At 44.7% G+C, this 25,605-nt stretch overlaps 1 protein-coding gene across 11 annotated transcripts in view; it reads left to right on the plus strand.

The window, feature by feature from the left end:
- The window catches only part of Art3 (ADP-ribosyltransferase 3 (inactive)), a 91,087-nt gene that overhangs the window by 41,807 nt on the left and 23,675 nt on the right, over window positions 1-25,605 (plus strand). For 9 of the 11 annotated variants that reach the window (XM_060380944.1, XM_060380943.1, XM_060380942.1 and 6 more), the window contains exon 2: window positions 23,879-23,956. In XM_060380944.1, coding sequence (XP_060236927.1) covers window positions 23,888-23,956 — 69 coding nt within the window. In that variant the 5' untranslated portion in view covers window positions 23,879-23,887. Of the gene's footprint in view, window positions 1-2,062; window positions 2,264-22,605; window positions 22,718-23,878; window positions 23,957-25,605 lie in introns of those variants that run through there. The other 2 variants (XM_060380937.1, XM_021649888.2) reach the window with 2 other exon arrangements.

Here is a 25,605-nt window from a genome sequence, read left to right on the forward strand (position 1 = left end):
TTATAACATGAAAGTACTGGCCCAGAAGTCAGAAAAACCCTACACAGTGTGTTCAAAGTGTCAGTCAGACCCCGAGAAACATCACAGCGAAGGAAACAAATAGAAACTAGAAATAAATTGTATAAACCCAGAAGTCCACGAAAGCACTGAGGAAACTGTGCATTTTATTGCTGCTGAAAAGAGTTCCGGGGTGAGGATGAATTTTTGAATAAAGCTGTTTCCGAATTTAAGCTTAACCTTCTGGTAATCTGACGTTAGAAAAATGTTTTCAAAAGGTGCCTTCTGCCTGCGTCATCTGGCATTAGAAACAGATCTGCCAGGGTTCACATCTTATAGGCACCACTTGGCGTTCGATAGAGGCTGCCCCAGACAGTCCAGCATGTGTATGCACAGAGACGAGGGCCAGTTTCAGTGGTCACCACGGTCTGACTGATCCCTCATGCTTGAGGAACCACTGTGAGCCATCTCCATCCCCACGCCAGAAGGGATGGAGGCAAAACTGTGGCTCAGTGCAGGAAAACAGTGCTGAAGTCTGCGCTGGACTCCGGCGCTAGAGGGAAGAGTGTCTGAACGGTAGAGAAAGAGAGACAGCTTTCGGCTTCCGGTGATGGGAGATTTGAAAAGCTGTTTATTTCGTGTGTGTGTGTGTGTGTGTGTGTGTGTGTGTGTGTGTGTGTGTGTGCATGTTCGCATGTCAGTGGACGCACACGAGGGTGCATGTGGAGGTCTGAAGCCGGTGTTGAGCGTCTTCCTGCATTGCTCCGTTTTAGTGACTGAAGCAGGTTCTTGAGCTGAGGCCAGAGCTTGCCAATTGCAGCTAGTTTAGTTAGTCAGCTTGCCCTGTTATGCCCCTTACGTGCCTCCCAAGTGCTGGGACAGTGGGAGCACTGTCATGTCTGCCTGGCTGTTGTGTGGGTTCTGGGATGCGAACTGCAGTCCTCACAGTTCCCAGGCACGGTAAGTGAGAGCGGGGTCTGCCTTACCAGTTCACGCTGGTCTCATGTTGGCTAGCCAGCTCAGCTTGTTCCCACCCTCAGTGGACTCTTAACTGGCTGGGTTAAGTCTACTGTCTCTTTTCCTGGGTTAAGCTGTTGGCATTTACTAAGCTCTACGCTCTCCTTCCTTTTGGAAATTGGTTGAGTTTGAGCTACAAAGAATTTGGGCTGTTTCCCTTCTGAATACTTCTCTACCTTTTTAGAAGAAAACCCATCAGCTATAATAGTAGATAAAATAGTATTTGCTTTTCTTTTTAAGCCTGGGAAAGCACAGTATACTGACATTGTTTAATCTATAAGCAGACTTATTTGTGTTGGAATGTTACTTTTTATGAAATCCACTGCCAAGCTAATTATAATAGTACATAATTAATCCATGCCAAAGATTATTTTTTAAAAGCTATTTTTAGGTAATTCTGAAGGAAAGAAAAAAAAACACACGAATTTGAAAACTAATTAATTTAGAATTTTAGGTAAGTTCAAAAGGATAGTATGCCAAAACTCGGGACACAGGGCTGGAATGGTGGCTCATTAGTCAAAAGCACTGGCTGTTCTTGCTGAATGGATTCGGGCTCGAGTCTCAGCACCGCCATGGTGACTCAACCATCTCTGATTCCGGACCAGTTGTACTGTCTTCTGAGAGCACCAACACACATATGCGGTACACAGACATACATGCTGGCGGGACACCCGTACACATGAAATGAAATGGAATAGACGATTCCAAGCCCAGGAAGCATGCCCGCTCTGTAACCTCCCTGGCTAGACTGACCCTCTTTTCTGTGCCCTCTACACTCCTGGGGGTTGGGAGGGGGGCGCGCGTCTGCTGTCGTCTGCATGAATTTAAGCCAGGAACACTGTGCAGTACAAGGCAACCTCAGTGTCACCATAAGCTTCAGAGAGAGCCTTTTCCTCCCAACAAAGGCAGCTGTATGCCCAGCCTTCAGTTGGCCACCCCGAGCAAGCATGACTGCCAGGGGCCATGTCGACGCTCATGCTAATTTTCCAAGCTGGGGAAACAACATGGCTATTGTTAGGGAACAGAGACTCGTGAGAGAGTAGCAGCGGGCAATATTACAAACAGCTCGTGGATTCGGGAACAGCAGGAGCTTGGTTAGATTCCTGTATTGGTTACCATTGCCCCTGCTACCCAGAAGAGAGAGGGGAGGGGGCACAGATGTGGGTGATGCCGTTCCTGGCCTAGTTGGACGACCCTGCTTCAAGGGACGGATTCTGCACGTGGACATCAGACGAGCCATGTGTGTAAGGTATGGCATTGCAGGACTTCCTAGAACCTAACAGGCTCTGACTCAAACGACTGGTCGTGGGGAACATTCCAGTACATGCGTGCAGCTTGCCAGTTTGAGCTAAAGGTTGACCTCACCTTTTTAACATAGGAGAGCATGCTCGGAAATCTTATGTTTGGAAGGACGTTGCTGTGATTGCAGACATTTTAGTATATTAAACCTAACGGGCTTTCAGATTCAAGACAAGAATAACCTTTTAAACATTAAAGAAGCTATGAGTTTAGTGATTTTTTTTTAATTAAGTATATTTCTTTTTTAATAAAGTGAACAGAACACTCCGAATTATTTCCTGTTTTCTGTTCCTCCTTAGACCCACAACTTGGTTTTCTTTTTGTGATCCCAGTTTTCCAACTCTTAGTTTTAAGGCACAGAGAGGTGAGTGGTGAGGGTGTGGCCGGAGAATGATCTTCCAGGTTTGTTCCCACCTTTGCATCTGCACCTGTTGGTGGCTGGGTAGGCAGTGGCAGCAAGGCAGGTGGATGGGGGCCAAGACAATGGCTGTTGGCTCTTTGCTGTCTCCAGTGTGCCATGGAGTACAGGGCACACAGTGTCTCCAGTTCCACCGTATTCCATTTAGAGAGAGCACATCTTCTTCTTAAAGAAGAAAACAAGGATTCAAGAAGGTGTGCAGTGCTATCTCAGTCTCTTAAAACTACGTGTAAGAAGCAGGGTCGGGTAGCAGAGGTGAACAGCACAGGAGAATTCCTTTCTTCTCTGAAGTGGAAGGGAAGGGCCACTCGTATGGATACGAGTTATGTATGAGCATAACTCGTACACCAAGGCCTCCCTGACAAAAAAGAAGGTTAGGGCAGGAGCGTAAGCGTGGAGCTGCTTGAGATTCTGAATCTGAGGGTCTTGGGGGATGCGAGCGATGAGGAAAGCTGGAGATGGTCCAGACCCTGGAATTTACATTTCAGATAATAACCACGTGACTTGTTAAAATATGGTCTCTGCCAGTCGTGTTTGCCTTCTGTGTCTCCATCTTAACCAGCAACTCTTAGAACAGCTGGTCCAATCCCAGGGACAAGAAGGAAGGTGACAGGCTGTTGCTGACACTGGGCTGAGATGTACAGCAACTGATGTCTTTGGTAGCTGGAGTTTAGCACAGCAAGTCAGCTCCCAACTACAGGAATCCGTAGCAGATGGAGGTCATGTGACCTTCCAAAGCCACAGGAGGAGAGATGGGGCAAAGAAACTGCTCTCTCATTAGTCCACGGTAGTTCCCCATTTGCCACTTTCATTTCCAGTCCTTTCTCAGAGTTCCAGTCACCCTAGTTATTAAATCTCCCTTTATCCCATCCCTCCTTATTTCTAGAACATTTTGAGTTTATATTAAAAATATATAAAATATAATATAAAAACGGGGTGATGCCCATTAGCAGACTGAGTTCTGTAAGGGATAAACTAGGAGGGGGAGATTTTCTAGATTTTCTCCTGTTGCTGTGGGGTTTTCCCCAAATCCGAATAATGTGCAGTGCCCCTAAGTGGAGTCTGGGAAGCCAGGAAGGAGTCCTAGAAGCACGTCCTAAAACCAATGGCTCCAAAAATAGTTCTCAAGATAGGAATCGGGGATGAGAAGGGGAGAAAAGACTAGCAGGCTTAGGGCAGGAGACAGCTCCACCCTGGAGGTTGCTAATGATCAGCATGACATTCAAAAATCAGAAAAATCCTGAGTGGAGACACCAGGGAAGAGACGGAAGTCCTCTTGCACATCAGACTGAGGGGACAGTGAACAAGGGATGTAGTTTTCAGATCTCAAATTGAGACCCAGAAGACTTTCGCTCTAGAAAAATAGATCGGCCTTCTAAGCTAGCCTGCTGGAATAGTTACCTCAGAGCGATTTCAAAATAAACATCCTAGCTATCATGAGAAAAAACATCTTGGTAGAAAAGAATGGGTTTTCAAACGAAATTTGAATTAGGTACCTGTAAGGCATGAACCAATAAAGCAACAGTTTAACCCCGCTAGCTTCCAAAAGAATTGACAGAGACTATGACTTATTTTACAAGCTTAAAGCACTGGAGCTGGGCAGATATCACCCCTAAGCTGTTTAGCTGTCTCTCAGCTACACAACCGATGTTACTTGATAGTTAGTCATCATTTCTGGGCTGGATCTGCTCCATTATGCCATTTCCTCTTTCTCCATCTTCTGATTCTTCTCCACATCCTCCCCACTGTCTGACCGTCTTCCGACCCCAAGTTGAGGAAACCTCAGCTCCGCCCTCCTTTCTCTTGATTTTGGTTGTTTGTTCTTGGTTTTGTCTGTGTAGCCTTGGCTGTCTTGGACTCACTTTGTAGATCAAGCTGGCCTCAAACTCACGGAGATCTGCCTCCTTCTGCATCTCCGCATACTGGGATTATAGGCATGTGCCACTGTGCCCGGCTCCCTGTCTCTTTTGCCAAGTCCCAGGCTGCAGCATTTTTCTTAACCAGTCAACTTTAAATTAGGTAGAGCAACGTTTACACAACAAAGACAGGTGTGCAACCAGATCCCAGGGACCAGTAATTCGAATTAGACTACACAGCGCCAGACCAGCACCCAGCAGGTACCATCGATAAGTGGGAACCAGCTGTGAATCAGAATCAAAAAAAGGCAGCCAAACTCTGGTACCTTATCACGTATGGATATTCGTTATAAATATAATTTCCATGCTGGGGAGATGGCTCGGCATGCAAAGTGCTTAGTGCAAGCAAAAGAACTGTGGAAACCAGGCATTCTCTCACATCTAGAGCCCAGTGCTGGAGCAGTAGACCCCGGAGCTCACGAGCTGGCCGGTCCACACGAATTGATGAGCTCCAGACCAGGTTCAATAAGAACTCCTGCGTCAAAAAGCAAACTGGAGGGAGAGTGGCTGGAGAAGACACGGTGGAGGGTGAGGAGCAGCACCCAGGAGCGCCCTCCCTGTGTGCGCTGTGGCCTATGTGTGCTCACGCCCACATGAGCACACCTGTGCACATGTCAGTTACCCTACACACACATCATACTCGCACAGATTAAAATATGGGAGTAATGCCTCTAGGGGGTATCAAACAGTGTCCTGTAAAAATCCCCCCGTTATCTTTCTCTACCTCTTCTTGGAAGACGTTGATTCATTTTTGGCAAGAGGGCTACAAAATGGTGCCGCCTTTCAAGTGTTCTATAGAGCGTCGTGATTTTGAATGACTTATCGATAATACTCACTTCCATCATTTTATTGTTTGTATCTGTTGGGGAGGATACTCGGGAAGAAGCTGAAAAACAGCTAAATGTCATGAGTCCTGGATCAGACCCTAGAAAAAGGACGTTAGTGGCGAACTTGGTCTGAAGAAGTTTAGTCATCCACCTGGGGCCGTTGCTCACCCCATGCCCTTGGTGATTGTATTACAGTTGCAAAAGATGTAAACGTTATGGAAGAAATGAGGGGATGGGGATCTTCTTTGTACCATATTTTAATAATGTTCTTATGTTTAAAATTATGCATCATGATTGCATAGCGCTTAGGAAGATGATCAGGTTACAATTAGATGCTATAAAAACTAACGACTGAAATTTGTGGAAATGGTGTCAGACAGTTCTGGAAGGGTGGTCCAAAGATGGTCACACTGTGTGTGACTTTAAAGAGAAGGGGATGCCGATGACAAAGGGACGTTTCCCAGTTACCTGAAATAGAGGCGGTTAGGGCAGAGAAGCTCTCCTGACTGGGAGCGGTCCATCCACCAAGCTGACTGTGACCGTGCTTACTCCGGGTGTCAAGTCTGTGGCTGTCTGTGGCAGTCGCTCAGCCCCACATAACCAGAGTCACGGCTGTGTGTGAAGATGTTTGTGGCTGGGCATGCCTTGGTGCCCAGGTCTGAAGTTTGTGCCGTTTTCTTTTAGAAGGGTTTGGTAATTTATTTTCTACATGTGTGAGTGTTTTGCTGGCGTGTATGTCTGTGTAGTAAGTACATGCCTAGTGCCTGTAGAGCCCAGAGGAGGGCATAGGGTCCCCTAGAACTGGAGTTAGAGCCACTGGGAAGGTGCTGGGAGTCAAACAGCAGTGCTTTCAACAACTGAGCCATCTCGCTAGCCCTCTGTGTCATTTTCTTATGCCCAGTTTAAGAGTTCACTTTCCTAGGCCTGATATGACCAGAGGCCCTGGTCCTCTGATGCCCTCCCCTGCACACTGTCCCCATTTGATGTATGTGGGTACAGAGGGGTGACTGAATATCATACAACTAGCAAACAGGTGGGTTGGGAGCTCTGCTTGGGTATTTTTGCTTTCTGGTTTCAGTTTAGTGGCAAGCTGCATACTTTTTAAAAAACACACAGCAAGGCAAGGGTGTAATAGTAAGGCATATAGTTGGCATACTCTGAAATGATGTAAAAATACAGTAAAATCAACATTTTTTCTGTCCCTTTTGAGAGAGCTTTCTTTGATCTCTATGCATGTCTTTTTTATCTTGGTATTTAAATCACACACACAGACATACACACATAGTGTATATCCTAATCAGGTCTGGCGGCGCATGCCTTTAATCTCAACCCTGGGAGACAGAGGCAGGGGACCTCTGTGAGTTAACGGCCAGCCACGTGGTATGTATAGTGAACTAACAAAACTAACACAAGAACTAACAACAGCAAAACCCCAAAGCTTGCTGTGGCCCCGCAGAATGTTTAAAGGTGAAGAAAAGAGACAGAGTGTGAATTGGGGTGGAGTGGACCTTCGGAAGTCCGAGACACTCACTGAATCAGTCTGGCTGGCCTGTGACATGGACCAGAGCGGCCCTGAGTCACCAGAGAAACGGCCATGGGCTGCACGTTACTCTGAGAATTAGTGAAATAGAAAGCCGGTAAAATGCATAGATTAGCACTTAGAGACTCGAAATTGTCACAGTTTTAGGAATCAATCACTGTTGATTCATTCATATATTCAGACATATTCATCTCGGTCTTTCTGTTTTCTTGGGCAGAAAAAATACCCTAATTATTCAAGAGGTGAGAAAAGTAAAAGGAATTTCCTATCTATTTTTACATCTATCACAGAAATCATCTAATCTATCGCAGGAGAAACTTACCGCGATTTTTCTGTATGTAGTTGTGGCATTTCCCCCTAGGTGCTGAGTTAAAATTTAAACAGAAGCAACTTTTTTTTTTTTTTTAGAGGGTGGCGTGCGTGTCACAGCACATACTTGCTCAAGAATATCCAAAGGTCATGGTTCTTTTAGTTTGCTCCCTCCCTCTCTCTTTCCTTCCTTTTCTTTTTATATAGTCCAGACCACGCCACTAACTCATAATCCCCCTGCCTCAGCTTCCGTGGCTGCCTCATGTTTTTCTCATTTGTTTCCTTTTCTTTGTTTTGTTTTTGAGACAGGGTCTCACTGTGTAGCCCTGGCTATCCTTGAACTCACAGAGACCTGCCTTTGCTTCCCGAGTGCTTGGATTAGGATGCAACCCTACACCTGGATTGAGTTTTATTTTTTAATATCTGTATTTTCTTTTTTTAAAAAAGGATTGTTTCTTGACATTATCACTAAGAGAGTATCAGGTGGCCCTTTCTTGTTTTTCTAACTACGAACCTGTAAATAAATGGCTTTTTGTATATCTGTTCTCAGTTCGTTTCTCCATTTGTAGATATCTCAAAAGAAAAAGATAGGCCAGCTTTTGCCTGCCATTCAGCATGCTAACTGTATGTCCAGACAGCTCCGGGTTGAATGGGACAATTAAGTCAAAGAACTAAGTGATGTGAACAATTTCGAAAACAAAATAGCTGAGTTCGGGAGCACTAAGGATGGAAGTTAAGAGAGTGCAAGCCCGCTGCGTAAGACTGGGAACTATGAAGTTAGCACGTGCTTGACGAAGCCGTGAGGGCACAGAGTGAGATATTAGCCGCACGGTAGGTCACGCCAACACGAAATCGGCAGAAGGGCCGTTGGTGCAGTGATGTGCAGAAGTCTGTGTGTCCATCCTTAAACATTAGTACCCATTTTCCTAGAGATGCTAAAATAGTGACAGTTCACTTTCTGGAGTCCGTTAAGTCAGGAATTTTGCCTGATAAATCGTACTTCTCTCATTTGCCGTGTATAAAATGGAGAGAGAGCCTAAGGCAGAGATTGGCACTGGATGTCTTTCTCAGTCATTCTCCACCTTATTTTTTGAGACAGTCTCTTCACGAACCTGGAGATCACAGTTTGGCCAGGCGGGCTGAGCACCAACCTTCAGAGGTCTGCCTGTCCCCGCCCGCCCAGCACTGCAGGGACAGACACCACCAGGGCCAGCACATGCGTGTGTGCTGAGAACACAAAGTTCACGCCTGTAATTCCTGCCTTACAAAATGTCCCGGCTGTTTTTCTTCCACTCCGTACTCCCCTTATAAATATAAATACAAAGGGAGCAAAGATACAAAATACTATTGGGTGTCTTAGTTAGGGTTTCTTCTGCTGTGGTAAGGACCATGACCAAAAGCAGCGTGGGGAGGAAACGGTTTCTTTCCGCTCACAACTCTGCAATCACCCTCCACCAGCAGGGAAGTCATGGCAGGAGCTGAAGCAAAAGCCGTGAAAGAGTGCTTTGCCTGACTTGCTCAGTTTGTTTGGTATCCATCCAGGACCCCACTGCCTGTGGTGAGCCTGGTCCACATGAATCACCAATCAAAAAAATGCCCTACAGGCTTGCCCCATTGGTTCAAGATCCCTTCTTCCTAAATGACCCGAGCGTGTGTCATATTGATGTTAAAAAACAAACAAACAAACAAAAAAACAATAATAATAATGAAAAACAAAACCCAAAAAGCCAGTACTGCATAGTTCAGGGGCGGGGGGGGGAGTGTTTTAGCAAACAGGCTTAGAAGGGCTTGTGGGGAAGAGCCTGTGGGCTTCCTTTGTGAAAGGAGAACAGTGTTTCTGTGCCTTTCTTACCTGCTGCAGGTGATAATAAACCTTCCCCTCCCTCTCTTGCCTTTGCTGGGCTGCTCTGGGCTTTGGTCTTACCAAGGTAGGAACCACTGCGTTCTGTTCAGTATCATGTTACCCAGCAGTATTGGCTGGTTTGATTTTTTTTTTTCTAATGTGCTGTTCTTACGTCATCAGTGCCTGCAATTTTCTCCATCTTTTTTCTTGTCACCATGCAAACAAACCATCACGTGTGGTATCACTAAGGCATTCAAGGAAAGCACACACCCCCCTTTTTGTGCTGAGCATCTGTTCGAGCCACTAAGTGGTGCTGGGAGAGTGGTGAGCAGAACAGACTATAAAGTGAGCTACAGAGCGGGTGTCCGTCAGCCAGGACTACTTTGTGTCTGATGTTCCTGGGGCAGCTCTATGGCAGCCTTCTTAGTAACTCGAAATAAAAGCTAATGAAGTAGCATGTAAATCTGGCATTGGAGAGGGAGCTTGCCAAAAAGTTCCTTTGAGAGAGAAAGCCGTTACCGGCCCCGAGACAAGTAAGAACGCTACCAGACCCCCTGTCGTCACCATCTGCCACCCTCCCCAGGGATTGTCCCCGATAGTTTTGCTTCCTCTCTTCTAAAAGCTAATGTTTCTCGTTTCAAGAGGGAACACTTCGACGCGTCTAAAAAGGCAGTAAGTTATCTTTAGTGTTCTTTAAGTTTGCGCGATGTTCCCACAACAGTTACTTCTTGGTGGTTTCCAGCTTTGGGAGCAGAGGCAATGACTGAACTTTCCATTACAGTGTCCACCGCCCCACAGGGAAGAGCTCTAGCCATTCCTTCGTGCTATGTGGGGGCTCACATACTCAGAAGTGCATTAAAGAAGACACTGTCCTGGCTGAAAGTAAAACTCCTTTCTGTGCTCTGTCTCTCCCCTTATTTTCTGTCCTTGGTCCATAGGCCCTAATTTTTTTGGACTCCTACAGCTGAAAACAAATTACGGTAGCTTGTTTTCTGTCCTGTCTTGTATTATCTAGAGAAAGAAGCTTTGCAGCTAAAAGTGATCAGATCAGAGCCAGGCATGGGGGTTCACTCCTTCAGTCCTAGCACTCTGGCAGAAGTAGGTGGATCTCTGAGTTCGAGGCCAGCCTGGTCTACAGAGCAAGTTCCAGAACAGCCAGGGCTGAAGAGAGAAAGTCTGTCTTGAAAACAAACAAACAAACATCATCAGCAACAACAAAAAGATTGAATTGTAGAGGACAACAGAGGCCCCAAGAGGCCAACCTAGTCTGCACAGCAACTTTCCCACCAGCCTAGACTACAGAGACCCTATCCCAGCGAGCCAAAGGTGGGGAGGAGGCCTTTCTTGTAGCCACATTTTAAGAAAAAGAGAAGAGAAACGAGCGAAATTAATATTACTAATTCTATCATATTTAACCCATTGTATCTAAGGGGCATACTGACTTCCTTTACTGCGTTTGAATCCTTTAAGGATTTTATACTGACAGCCCTTAGCATTTGCATACTAAAGTTGCACCCCAAATAAATTGATCTGTATTTAGACTTCATGAAATGTCAAGCTCAAAAATAGATGCAAAGCCCTCCATTGTTCCACACACTGAACGCTTTCCAGGACACCCATCGTAGCTTTAAAATCAAATAGAGCTGAAGGACCCGAAACATTCCAGTTTTCCTCTTCACCCTGTCACTTTCAAAAAGCTCTCAGTGGGCACATCATGCCTTGGGGGCAGAGAGGCGGTTACCACTCTCCTCTGGGTGAAAGTGGAGTTTTCCTCCATCAAACTCCACCAGCTTCCTCCCTCCCGATCCTGTCCTTGCTTGGACTGTCAGGGAGCCTCACGTGACTCAACTCTGTTTAATACAAAACGCCCTCAGTTCCCACACTGCATACTCCTAATCCTGCTCATTCCACGGGGATTTTTATCTCTCTGCTAATTTAGTATCTGATTGACTGCCTCCTTCCCCATCCTCCACCACTTGTGGCTGTAAGTTCCCCGGAGCGGTATCTGTTTCATTTACTGATACAGCTCCGAGGCTGTGGCTCAGGAATCGGGGATTTAGCTCAGCGGCTGAGCGCCTGCTGGCCTTGCCTATAGTCTCCAGCACTGGATTAGATTTCCTGGGTTAATCGTTATAAAGTTTGTTCCATTGTCAAGAAGTAGGTGCTCTGCTCAGTAAGATCCAGAAAGACTTAAAAACATGGCAGACTAAGTTTCTCTTAAAATGCAGCTTGAGTGTGTTCTCTGTAGGTCCTGCCATTTAAGCTGGAAACAGCGGACAGAGGAATGAGGCGTGGGGAAATATTTACGATTTATTTAGTAAGACAGGAGTCAGCTCAGAGTGAGGATGTGAAAAGGCCAAATTCTGTTCCCCAAATTAGAAAACTGACTTGAAATTTGTGCTGCGTGTATTCTTTCTCACTAAGCATTTCAGTTACATGCTTCTGTATCACTGTTCGACAGGAGTGACATGGAGAGAACAGCAAATAGGAAAAGCAAAATACTATAAAACTTGCACTTAAAAATGTGCTTGAAGCCGGGTGTGGTGGTACATGCCTTTAATGCCAGCACTCGGGGAGGCAGAGGCAGGCCAGCCTGGTCTACAAAGTGAGTCCAGGACAGCCAAGGCTACACAGAGAAACCTTGTTTAAAAAAATGAAAAAAGAAATTATTGAAGGGAAATTATTTTAAAACTAGAATTGTATAGAAAACTTGAAGAAGAAGAAGAACAAGAAGAAGAACAAGAACAAGAAGAAGCAGAAGAAGAACAAGAAGAAGAAGAACAAGAAGAAGAAGAACAAGAAGAAGCAGAACAAGAAGAAGCAGAAGAAGAACAAGAAGAAGAAGAACAAGAACAAGAAGAAGAACAAGAACAAGAAGAAGAACAAGAACAAGAAGAAGCAGAAGAAGAACAAGAACAAGAAGAACAAGAACAAGAAGAAGCAGAAGAAGAACTGGCTTACAGTTTCAGAGGTTTAGTCCATTGTCATCATGTCAGCGTCCAGTCAGACAAGGTACTGGAGAAGAAGCTGAGAGTTCTGCATCCTCCCCCCCCCCCCCAGTGCAAATGACAAAACTTTATTGTAATCAAGCTGTCGATGATCAGTCAGGGCAGCAGAACAGACTTGGCAGCTGAACTGTGACCCTGAAAGGACATTGTATGGCATTTTTTTTCTTTTTTTCTTTTTTTTTTTAGTGATTTTATTTATTTTAATGTATACAGTGTTCTGACTGCATGTGCACCTGTTTGCCAGAAGAGGGCACCAGATCTCAGATGGTTGTGAGCCACTACGTTGTTGCTGGGAGCTGAACTCAGGACCTTTGGAGGAGCAGCCAGTGCTCTTAACCCCTGAGCCATCTCTCCAGCCCCTGTATGGCATGTTTAAAGGCTAAAACCATAACGCCAGGGGAAGCAAGGTGGGCTGAGGCACTGTCCAATCATGTTTGACATTAGGGGCTGAGCAAGAGAGTTTACACCATGTTGCTCTGTGGAGGTCAGAGGACACCCCGCAGGAGCTGCTTCCCCCATCGGGTGATACTGGAAGCTAAACTCCAGTTACCAGGCTTGGTGGCAAGTACTTTAACTACTCAGTCATATGCCAGTTCAGAGTGGTATATAAAATTTCAACCATGTTAACATTTCAGGATATTAACACAGCACCCGTATGTTAGCTATAACAAGGTAGCAGCACTGTATACTTTGTGTATATGTCATAGGGATAACAGCCTGCATTATTTTTGAAATTTTTGAATAGACATTGTTTTCTCTACCTGCGTGAAAGTCAGGTTTTTCTGTAACTGCAGTTACATTTAGGGTTCAAGATTAAATCGCCGATGGTTTAGACAGGAGGTAAAAGGTAGAAAATACCAGAACAAGGAGGTTCGCTACAGAGAAAGAGGAGTCAGCGTGTTGGCGGGGGGGCACCAGCAAGACCAGGGAGAGGAGTGAGAGGGGCAGAAACTCCCTGCTGGGCCTCGGGGACTCCCTCAGCGCTGGGTGGTTTACGTTTTAACGTTTTATCTTTTCTTTTGCCTGTTTTGGGGGGAAAGCTAGAGAATTCTCAAGGTCTTGAAAAAGAAAAGGCTGTTGTCTCGCTCACAGGAAATTGCAAAGTGGCAGAGGCAAGGACAAAGGTTCTCTCCAGCTTTCTGGAAATGAAGACTGACTGCCATAATGGGACAACTAGATTTCCTCTCTTTCTTTTTTTTTTCCCCTTTTATTGAAAACGTATTTAAAAAATACAATATATTCTGATTACAGTTTCCCCTTTGCCTACTCCTACCTCTTCCTCCCCACTTCCGCTCTGCACACTTTTTGTCTCTCCACAGAAAAATGGTCATCTAAGGAATAATAAGTCAAAATCAGATAAAACAGAATGTGGTGAAAACAACCAAACAGGAAAAGAACCAAAGAAAAAGCACACACACAAGAAATGCACAGTGGCAGACACACACACACACACACTCACATTCGCACATTCAGGAATCCCATAAAAACCCCGAACCAGAAGCCACAATATATTCTCAAAGGACCTTGCCTTGTTCGTGGTTTTAGTGTAATTCCTTTGGGTTTCTCTCCATTTAAGTTGATGTTGGCTGTGAGCTTGCCATAAATCGCCTTTATGATGTTTAGGTATGCCTTCTGAATCCCCGATCTTTTTAGAACTTTTATCATGAAGAGGGGTTTGGTTTTTGTCAAAAAGCCTCTTCTGCGTGTAATGCGACTATCATTTGGTTTTTATTTTTCAGTTATTTACATGGTGAATTACATTTATTGATTTTTCTATACTGAACCATCCCTGCAGCTCTAGCATGAAGCCTACTTGATCATGATGGGTGATCTTTTTGATGTGTTATAGAATTCTGTTTGAAAGTATTTTATTGAGAATTTTCATATCTATGTTCATGGGAGAGATCAGTCTGCAATTGTCTTTGTTAGGTCTTCGTGTGGTTTAGGGATCAGAGTGACTGTGGCTTGGTAACTGGGCAATGTTTCTTCTGTTTATATTTTGTAGAATAACTTGAGGAGTATTGGGGTTAATTCTCCTTTGTACGTTTAGTAGAATGCTACACTAAACCCACCTGGCCTTGGGCTTTTTTGGGAGGGGGGGCCATGGTTGGAGACTTTCAATGAGTGCTTCTATTTCACTAGGTGCTATAGGTCCTTGTATATGGTAATTTTGTAGACAGTTCCATGAACTTCTGAACAAGTGGTATACTTTTTTGAGTGGATGAAATGTTATCTGCTAGGTCCATTTGGTTGATGATGTCAGTTAGCTCCAGCAATTCTCTGGATAGTTTTTATCTGGATGACGTGTCTATTGGTGAGAGTGTGGTATTAAAGTCTCTCACTGTTAGCATGTGAGGGGCAATACGTGATTTTTAGCTGTAATCGTGTCTCTTCTAAAAACATGGGTGCCTTTGTGTTAAGGGTACCTTTGCATGTTAAGAAGGCAATGTCTTCTTGAAGTTTTCTTTTGATAAGTATGTAGTGTCCTTCCTCATGTCTTCTGATTAGTTTTGGTTTGAAGTCTAATTTCTTAAATATTAAAATAGCTACAACGGTGTATTTCTTAGGTCTGTTTGCTTGGAATACCTTTTTCCATCCTTTTATTCTGAGGTAATGCCTCCCCTGCTGTTAAGTTTTATTTCTTGGATGCAGCAGAAAGATTGATCCTGTTTTTAAATCCCATCTGTTAGTCTGTGTCTTTTTATTGGGGGATTGAGACCATTGATGTCGAGTTATTGATGAACACTGTTTCTGTTATTTTTTTTTTTTTTTTTGTGGTGGTGTGGGTTCCTCCCCATTTTCTTTTGACTTGCTTGTCTGAAAGCATTTATTCCTTGTGTTTTCTTGGGCGTGGTTAGCCTCTTCAGGTTGAAATTTTTCTTCCAGTGCCTTCGGTAGGACTGGATTTGTAGATAGATAGTGCTTAACTTTGGTTTTTATCTTGAAATATTTTTCTTTCTCCATCTATTGTGATTCAAAGTTCTGCTGGGTATAGTAATCTGGATTGGCATCTGTGTTCTCTTAGAACATCTGTTCATGTCCTACTGGGTGTTAGAGTCTTCATTGAGAAGTCAGATGTTACTCTAATAGGTCTGTCTTTATATGCCTCTTGTTTTTTTTTTTTTTTTTTTTTCCATGTAGCTTGTAATATTCTTTCTTTGTTCTGTAAGTTTAGTGTTTTGATCATTATGCGATGAGGGGAATTTCTTTCTTGGTCCAGTATGTTTGGTGTTCTATAAGCTTCTTGCACTTTAATAGGCATTTCCTTCTTTAGGTTAGGGAAATTTTCTTCTATGATTTGAACATATTTTCTTGTGCCTCTGAAAAGGAAAAGGATTTCCTTTTCTTCCTCTATTCTTATGTTTGCTCTCTTCAGAGTTTCCCTAATTTCCAAGATGTTTTGTGTCAGAAGATGTTATAATTTAGCATCTTCCTTGACTGAAGTATCCCTTTCTTCCATTGTGTCTTCTATAGCTGAGGTTCTCTCTTCCATCTCTTGTATTCTGTTGGTGAGGCTTGCCTCTGAGTTTCCTGTACAGGTTCCTAAAGTTGCCATTTCCAGTTTCCCCTCAGTTTGGGTTTCTTTTTTGATTCTATTTCTACTTGCAAGTCTTGAACTTCTCTCTTCATTTTGTGCCACTGTTTGTATTTTCATATATTTCTTTAGGGATGAATTCATGTCCTCTCTAAGGACCTCTAACATATTCATAAAGGTTATTTGGAAGTCCTTGTCTGGTGCTTCAACTATATAGCATTTCTTAGGACATTCTGTGGCAGCATTTATGGGATCTACTGAAGACATAGTGTCCTGGGCATCATTGTGTTTTTACCCTGGAGCCTAGGCATGTAGGTTTAGAATGACTGTAAGCCTAGGCGCTGATATCTAGTCTGGTCTTTGTTGGGTTGGTACTCTGTTCCCTGGTTCCTTGGTTTCTTTTGCCGTCTCTGGTCTTAGGAGAGTGTTGTGGCTGTGTGCTGTCCACTAGGGAGCGCTTCTGAGTCCATGCAAGTGTGGCCATGGGGGGTTCCAGTTAGAATGTGTTTCTTGGTATTGAGAGCTGACACTTAAGAATGGCTACAGGTTCCCCTTCCCCTCTGCCCCCACTTCTAGCAGATCACACAGATCGCCATTGCAGAGACCAGGTTAACATCCAGACCACTAGAGAACAAACTACAGTTTTCCCAAGAATCAGAGCACCACAATGTTGTTTTAATGGGAGGCCAGATAAAAAATTGAAACTATGTTTCTCTGCACTGAAATCAGCTTAGTTCAGAAATATCTTTGTCCACAAATGCTAAAAACATGAATTTTCCCAATGAAAACATAATTAGATGAGACAATCCCTGACTAAGACTTAAATTCAGAGGTCCCTCTGCCTTAGAGTAGAGCCAGAGTCCAAGCCTTGAAATGGAGCGATCCTGTTCTGGTGCTGCCCTCTGGTGGTCAGTGACATATGTACACGCCACGGCACATCCTTGTTTGTGCATATGATAATAAATGAATGTGTAAATAAGATAAATACAATTTTTTAAAAAACAGCTCTTTTTTTAAGATGGTATTCACATATCATAAAATTTACCTAATTAAAATATTTAGTTCTTAACGGGGCATAGTGGCATATGCCTGTAAACCCAGCACTCGGGATGGAGGCAGGAGGATTGTGAATTTGAGGCTAGCTTGAGCTACCCAGCACATCTGAGACCGTTGTTGCTGTCACTTTTTAGAGCTACTGACACGTGATATGTGTGCACTTTCAAGCATTTGGTATGCTAGGAAGTCAATCGCCAGAGACCATACGCTGGTTCTATGATAGCATTCAAGTGACACAAGAGCGCAGGGCACAGCTGTGACGGCAGGGAGTAGATACTTCACCTGGCCTTTAAAAATATTTGATCGCTAGAAGCTGAGGAGAGGGCCCAGTTGGTGAACTCCGGGCTGCAGAGGCACGTGGCCCGAGCTTGCATCCTCAGCGCTCATATAAGAAGCCAGGCGTGGGGTCTTGTGTCTGTAACCCTAGCCATGGGAAGGCAGAGACAGGAAGTCCCCTGAGACGTGCTGGCCACCTGGATCGACCAGCTCCAGGTTTACCAAGAGGTCCTTTCTCAAAAGAGAAGGTGGAAAGAACAACTGAGGCAAACACTTGACACCAACCTTTGATCTAGACACGCTCAGAGAGAAGGACAGACAGAAAGAGAAGAATCAGGGACAGACAGAGAGAGAGAGAGAGAGAGTGACAGACAGACAGACAATCAGAGAAACACATGTGGATTCTTAAAAAAATGGCTCATAGCCAGGCACGGTGGTGCACACTTGTAACCCCAGCACTCTGGGAGGCAGAAGTAGGCAGAGCCCTGTGAGTTCATGGCTAGCCTGGTATACAAAGTGAGTCCAGCACAGCCAAGGCTACACAGAGAAATTCTGTCTCAGAAAACAAAAACAAACAAACAAAAAAACCACTTTATTTGTACATTCTGGGAAGGTTTTATCCTATCTTTGAATATGAAGTTTATTGCTTATTACAGTTGGGTTCAGTCAGAGGTCAGAACTAGCGGCCTGTGTTGAAGCTGTCCTGTTCTGATCTCCTTTGACACGGACTCCAACTCTGTGTCCTGAAAGTGCATGCTGTTGGTTCTGTTGAATGGAGACCTTAGCCCTTAGCCTGAATAGAGTATTATGGTATGAGTCTGTCCACTTCAATAGCAGAAGACATTATTTCAATATTAAATGTACAGAACTTGGAGCTAACTAAATTCCTTAGTGAAAAATAAATCAGACTTGGGGGAATGTTAAGGAGTTGGCTCAAAGGGTCTCCCCGCAAGTCACAACGGAAAGCAGGCAAAGGCTTGAGAATGTTCTTCCTGTGGCCTCAACCAGTGGCTGCCCAGCTGTGGAATGTGGGCCTCTGTGTTCCCTGCTAAATCTGCTCCGAAGGGTGGCTCTCTTCCGCCTCTGAAAGCAAGTGCCTGTTTTAATCAGATACCAGTCTTTCCAATGAGCAAAAGTCAAACACATCACCCCGATGCCATGGGGTGGTTGAGAATGGCAGTTTGTATGTGATCACAGGTGACAAGCCAGATATAAGAAATCAAGGCAGCAAGCGTACATAGTCTGAACCAATGCACAAGTAAAGAAAGCAAACACCAAATTAATGAAAAGCAAGGTGCAAATTTAATGCTGTTATAAACTCTGAAAGTTTTTCCCTTACTTGGGACACAATTAAGCAGTATAACTATAAATAACAGTGCTGATAAATAATTTAAAGACTGGTTTCTGGGTCTTTGTTTCTTTTTTAATTTTACGTGTAGAGATAGATACGTTGCTTGCCTGTTTGTCTATGAAACATATGTATGCAGTGCCTGCGGAGGCCAGGAGAGGGCATCAGACCCTCTGGGACTTAAGTTACAAATGGTTGTGTGGCTCCGTCTTAATTACATTTTTACTCAAAACACCACGACCAGGGCAACGTATAAAAGAAAACATTTGATTTGGGGTTCGTGGTTCCAGAGGATGGAGTTCACGGCGGAGATCGTGGCGGCGGGCAGCCCCTCATGGTGCTGGAGCAGTACTGAGGGCTTACATCTGATCCACAAGCGTGAAGTAGACGGGAGACTGGGCCTCACGTGGACTTTTGAAACCGCAAAGCCCATCCCCAATGACACACTTCTGTTGGCACTACTTTTAAAATCTGTCTTAATGGGGTTCCTTATGCCTTTACCTCCCTTCCACCAAACCCCCAATACCAGGCAGGAGAGAAAGAAGGTTAGAAGGGACAGGAGACATAGACCTCTTTACTTCTTCTGGCTGGGCAGGGTTGTTGGGTTCTTTGGGGTAATACCAGTTTCAGCAGTCTGAGTACCCAGCAGTCCAGCAACAGCAAACAGCAAACAAACCAGCAGTCTACTTCTTTCTCTGACCATCTCCTTGAAGCATCCCTTTCTCTCTCTCTCCGACCATCTCCTCTAAGCAATTTTTTTTCCCTCTCAGAGCATCTCATTTCTCTCTCTCTCTGGACTCTGGTATTAATACCCTCTCAGGTCCTCAGAATTAAACTAACGGCAGCTGGCAAAGACCACAGCCCTCTCCGAGTCACACAAGACTGTTATCAGCTGGCAAATAGTGTGATCCTCTCTGAGCCACACAAGGCTGTTATCATCTGTGGGCAAACTAAAGGCAGTCCCAGAGCCCACACTTGAGATACAGAACAAAAACAAGTTTACATACCACAACTGAGTTTTTAAAGAAACCAAAACTTTCCCCAGTCCTTCCCAAACAGCTCTACCAACTTGGGACCAAGCGTTCAAATATATGAGCCCATAGGGGCTACTCTCATTCAGACCACAAACAGCCGCCACATGGGCTCTGATAATCAAACCCATCTCCTCTGCAAGAGGAGCCAGTGCTCACAGCTGCTGAGCCCTCTCTCTAGTCCCAAAGACCAACTTCTTCATGTGCTTGCTGTATGAGTACTAAGTTCTGAGATCCGATCTCCACCTCACATAGAAATCCAGGAGTTGTGGTGTGCGTCTGTAAATCCCAGCATGGTGCAGAGACAGGAGGGTCCCTGGAACTCACTGGCCAACCTTCCCAGCCAAGTCATTTTAGGTTCAGTGAGGAACCTTGCCTCAAAAAGTGAAATGGAGAGTGAATGAAGATGACACTTCTGCAAGAGCAGAAGCCCTTAACCACTGAGCCATCTTTCCAGACTCATTTTTTTCTCACTTTTGAACTCTATATTAGTCGTGTAATGTGTAGATGCTTGTGTCTCGTGTCAAACTTTGTTTTTGAGGTTTGCCTGCATAGTTATATATGTGAGAGTTTATTCATTTTAAATACTATGTAAAATTCCAATGTATAAACATATTCCACAGTTTATTCCATTTGGAGATTTTCTGAGTAGTCATTATCAGCCTTCTATTCATGTATCTCTGTTGGTATAATGTTCTTTAAAAATGTGTACACCTTACCCTTGTTCATTCAAATGCTGATTTCTCCCCTTCCCCACCGCCCTGGTTACAATCTGGATCTTGCATTGTGATACTCATTCTAAGCAACCTGTCTTAACTCTTGTGTAAACAGGCAAAAATAAAGCAACTAGACACAATGTTGAGCTGGGAGGAGCCAGAGGACAGGAAATGAGTGAGAGGAGAAGGGGTGAGAGGAGAGCTAGGAAAGGGAGCTGGAGGAGAGATCTGGGAACTACGTGGAGAGATGGACTGGACCTAAGATTTCACAAAAAGTAAGTATAATGTGGGAAATCTAAATGTTAGGAAACCATGAGGGCTTGGAGGTTTAGAATGGAGTAGCTATTGCCCAGCATTGTGTTCTAGGTTAATTAAATAAACCAAATCTCTGTGTGGTGATTTGGTTAAACAGCTGCTTAGGATTACCAGAAGATAATAATAAATGTTAAACATCACCTACAACATATCTCGATGTTATATACATATAAAACATATTATAAACATATATATACATATATAACATATACAAAACATATGTTATGTTTTATGTCTTGACACAGTTATGGTCATCTGAGAGGAACCTCAATTGGAAAATGCCTCTATAAGATGGGGCTATAGGCAAGCCTGTAGGGGCATTTTCCTAATTGGTAATTGGGGGAGGGAGGTGCCATCCCTGGGCTGGTGGTCCTGGGCTATACATTGTTGAAAATAAATGGTATTGGGCTAAATAATGCTTATTATTAGCCCTCTCATTATTGTGGCAGTGTTATCTGACCTGCTATCACAATCAGATAAAGACGGGACACCTGTTAGATTTTATAATCGCCTCATGTTCACCTGGGGCTGGGCAGACACTCCAGCTACGCTCTCACAGCTTCCGGCCCCATCCAATGACATCCACCTTAACCATTCCTATCTGGCCCATCTCCCATCCATAATCCCATGAATACTAGCTTGTCTTTCATCTGGATCGATTTTTTTTCATGCCACTCTCGGGGTCCTTCCCCCCCAGCCCACATGGTTCCTTTTCCACGCTAACCCATTGTGGTTTCCTCCTCTCTCCTCGCTTCCCATCTGTCTCTTCCCGTGATTCTCTTCTCCCCAAAGCCCAGGAACCTTAGCCATGCCTGCCTCATTCTGCCCTGCCCAAGGTTAGTCCTTTCAATCAGCCAATCAGGAATAATTTCTGAGGCAAGGTTAAACAGCAACACTTGGGGTACATGACAGTTTGCTTATAAACACTACAAATCTCTGGGGGCAGGCAAATAATAAATACGAAGCATCAGACCATACTCCAACAGTTTTCTCTAAGAAAGCGGGCTGACCCAGCTGTGAGGAGCAAGCCAGTAAGCAGCACCCATCCGTGGCCTTTGTATCACCATTCAGAATCATGCCCAGTTTGAGTTCCTGTCCTGACTGCGTCCCATGATAAACAGTGATGTGGAAGTGTAATCCAAATAACCCCCTTTCTCCCCAGGTTGCTTTTGGTCACGGTGTTTCTTCACAGCAATAGAAACTGTACGACAACACCTCCAGGTTGTCTTTATCCGTAATCACTGATGGTTGCACATATTCTTCAGCACTGTTAACTTTGCCCTGAGCGCTGTTTGAGTTAGGGTTTCTGTGGCTGTGATACAAAGCAACTTGGGGAGGCAAGAGTTTATTTCCTCTCAGACTTGCAAGAACAGCCTGTTTCTAATGGAATTTAGGGCGAGAACTCAAGCAGGCCAGGAACCTGGAGGTGGTTGCTGATGCAGAGGCCACAGAGAGTGCTGCCTATCCGTTTGCTCCTCGTGGCTTGCTCAGCCTGCTGTCTTGTAGCACCCTTGGGCCAGGGATAATGCCACTCACAGCCACCTGGGCCTTCCACTTCAATCAAGAAAATGTACCACAGGCCAGTCTTGGAGGAGGATGGTGGTGATTCTCTCAGTTGAGGTCCCCTCTTGCAAAATGACTCTAGCTTGTGTCAAGTTGGCAAAACCAGCTAGCACCTGTGCCTATTCAAAAGGATTGTGCGTGCAAGCATTGCCAGCTCCCTTCCTTGTCAGCATTCTCGTAGGGCTTTCGTTGGGCTTTGTTTATTCCGAGCACTTGTTACCAGCCAGTGTCTGGGTCCACGCACATACTGGCTTATTTTCTTAGATTGTAAATGCTCTTCGGTATTCCCTGTTCATTACCGGTGTCAGCTAATAAAGGACAGTCCAGTCCCTCTGGCATGTGAACATCAAAGAGTCAGTGTTGGGAAGTGACTTCCTTCTGTGAAGGGAGCCTAGCGCTGGGCTCTGACCTGAGTGTGCTCCGTGCCAGGGGCACTACGGTGGATTCCTAGGCCTCCTGGAGATTTAAAGTGTTAACGGCAGCGGTTCCAGGGCAGAGTGTGGGGACCAGATATAAATAGCAGAACACAAGTTGGGTAAGGAGCCACTGCCAAGCTACCGCTAGGGGTGTTATAAAAAGAGAAGCATTCCCAGGCCGCTCTCACTGTCAACAACATCCCATCCTGGAGGAGAGCGTCACAGCCGAGCGAGATCGGCCTGAGACCGGGCATCCTTTAAACTCACTGCAAAGGCATAAACGCCAGGTAAACATTCTGATTTATTTGCAGCCAGGCCACAGAAGTGAAGACCAGGGAACCCCTGGCCCACAGCCGGCTTGGCACCTGCCACCTGTGCTGTATTCCTTACACTTTGAGAGGGGAGTTTGACACAGAGTAGCATTTTAAAATAACTACCGATACTTTACCAGTATTATTACTTATAAAACAGTATTGATATTTTAATAATTAAAAGAACTGCTTGGAGCCTGGGGCCAAAAGAATTATAAAAAGGAAGGCTACCTCTCCTTCCCCTATGCCATTCATTCCCTCTTTCAGACACTAGAATACGGTGATTGGTGAAAACAGAGGAAAATACTGGTTTTATTTGAGTTACAGCAATGTCGGCTTTCTTGGCGCATACGTATGTGGGAGACTGAAGGCCAACAGCCTGAACCACTTCGAACTGAGTATGTTAGCGGCTCTGGATAACTTCGGCCCGTGAGGATTCTTGCCCTCCTGGCTACCCTTTACGCTATTACAAGTGCTGGAATGGATAGTGGACGCCCTGCCAGTAGGATGATAGAATCCTGTTAGAATCACTGCCTTCCCAGGGCTCCCTAATCTGTCTCTAACTCCAGAACGTTACACACTTGCTTAACCTCTGGCTGATTGCAAAGAGCTGGAGGAAGGCGGTCGGTCACCCCAGGCTGTCAGCTCTGTATGCTGCTTCCCACCCAAATGGGCATGTTCAGACTTGCAGAGCAGGTGGAAGAGCAGAAGCTGGGCACAGGAAAACTTCTGGACAGTTCTCAGAAAATGGGCATGGGGTGGGTTTAGTTTGTGCTGTGTCCTGTGCGTGCTCAGGAGAGATCTACAGATAGGGAAAAAAATGTGCCCAGGCATGAGTGGCTGTGGCAGGAGAGGGGTGTCTAGAGTTGTGGGGAGGTGGGCAGATTTGATCTCGGAAGCACTGAGGTTCACTGAGGTTTCACGCTGTCATTTCTAGAACCAAGTGTTAGACTTCTAGATAAAATCAAATGGTTCTTGCAGCCACAGGAATGTATTTGACAATCACTTTGACCATCACAGTATGAATGAATATAGACATACACACACACACACAAATATATCATCATGTTATCTCTCTGTGTTTCCCTAAACCTCTTTGTTATGTCTACTGAATTAAAACTTCTCATTCTAATTTAGAAGAGAAAAATGAAGATGGGACATTTTGAAATGGTCACCACGCTGCTGGCAGCCACGGTTCTCATGGACATCTTCCAGGTAATGTTGGGAATGGAAAGCATGTGCTGACTGGGAAGGGAGCCTGAAGAAACCCTGCCTGAGGCATCTCTGTGGACTGACAGAAGGCAGGTCAGGCAGGCTAGCCTGTTGTAAGAAGCTTTTCCTTCATTTTGCAGGTGACACAGATGTTAAGTGTAGAAAGTTAAGAAGTTAAAATTACGAAAAGAGGACAGAAAAGTTCATCCATCAGCTCCCTCACTCAAAGAGAGAGGCTCGGAGGAATTAGTGTAGATAGCCTATATGGCTTCTCTCTGCGCATATAATTTATTTTAAAATAGATTAATATTGTACATAGTACTTTTAACCTTGCCCTCAAGTAATACTTCACAGCATTTTATGCCAATAAATATTCTAGAAATATCATGTGTTCTCCAAATAATGCCACAATGTTTGATTCCATGTTTGTTATTAAACTATGTAATGACTATTTCCTTGTTGCCTTTTTACTGACAGGAATTTTATCATTTTATTTGCTATTCTTTTTTTTTTTAAGATTTATTTTATGTATGTGAATTCTCTATCTGCATGTACGCCTGCATGCCAGAAGAGGGCATCAGATCCCAGTACAGACGGTGGTGAGCCACCATCTGATGCTGGGAATTGAACTCAGGGCCTCTGGAAGAGCAGACAGTGCTCTTAACCACTGAGCCACCTCTCCTGCCCCCACTATTCACTATTTGAAAACTGTAACACATTTTACGTATCTCTGGTATAAACAGGCATCTCTGTTACCTGCACATTCTGGCGTTGGTTCTTTCCCTGGAGACCAATGCAACACACTTAAAAACATTTGAAGCCACACACCTCATTGGTGTTTAGTGTCCCGACAGTGTTGTCCAACAGTAACTGCGGCGCTGCATAGTGTTTTCATCATTCCCTAAAGAGGTGCTTTGCTTATTGGAAGTTAACTTCATCCCCCCCCCCCCCCCGCAACGCTCTGGCAACCAGTGAGGTTTCTGGACATTTTAGCGGAGTGGAACCTGACAATATATGACCTTTTGTGCGTAGTTTGCTTGGCATACTGTTTTCAAAGTCCCCTCATGTTGTGGCATATATTAGCATCCCATCCTTTCCATAGTGGACACCAACGCCGTTACATGGCCCTGACACATCTTGCTTATCAGTAAGGAAACTGTTGTTCCACTTTAAGGCGACTAGGAAGAGTATTGCCAGGAATATCTGTGTATGGGTTCCTGTGGATGCTTTCCGTTCTTTTGTGGAATCATTGCTCTCTGGGGACTGATGCGAGCGCTGTTGCTAGCCCTATGCGGTAGTTATGTGCCTGGTGCTATGTGACTATGAATTAGCCAGCGCCGTGCTACACGGCACGACAGAAGTTTCCATTGTGCGAGCGTATGTTTCACTTGGGTGTATATCTAGAGTAGTGTCACTGGGTCAGAGCATAACTTCATGTTTAACTCCTTGCAGTCCTGCTCAAGTGGCTTCATGCTGGCTGCGCTTGGGAGCTCGCCCCAACACGGAGCAGGAGCCCGTCCAGCTGCCTCCTGCTTGCTTGTGATTTTCCTGTTTTGCCCTTGTTTTTCAAATTTTTTATATTTATTCCTTTATTTTTGAGACATCCTATGTGGCCTTGGCAGTCCTGGATTTTGTAGAACAGGCTGGCCTTG

Source organism: Meriones unguiculatus, chromosome 3, assembly GCF_030254825.1.
Source record: "Meriones unguiculatus strain TT.TT164.6M chromosome 3, Bangor_MerUng_6.1, whole genome shotgun sequence".
NCBI lineage: Eukaryota > Metazoa > Chordata > Mammalia > Rodentia > Muridae > Meriones > Meriones unguiculatus.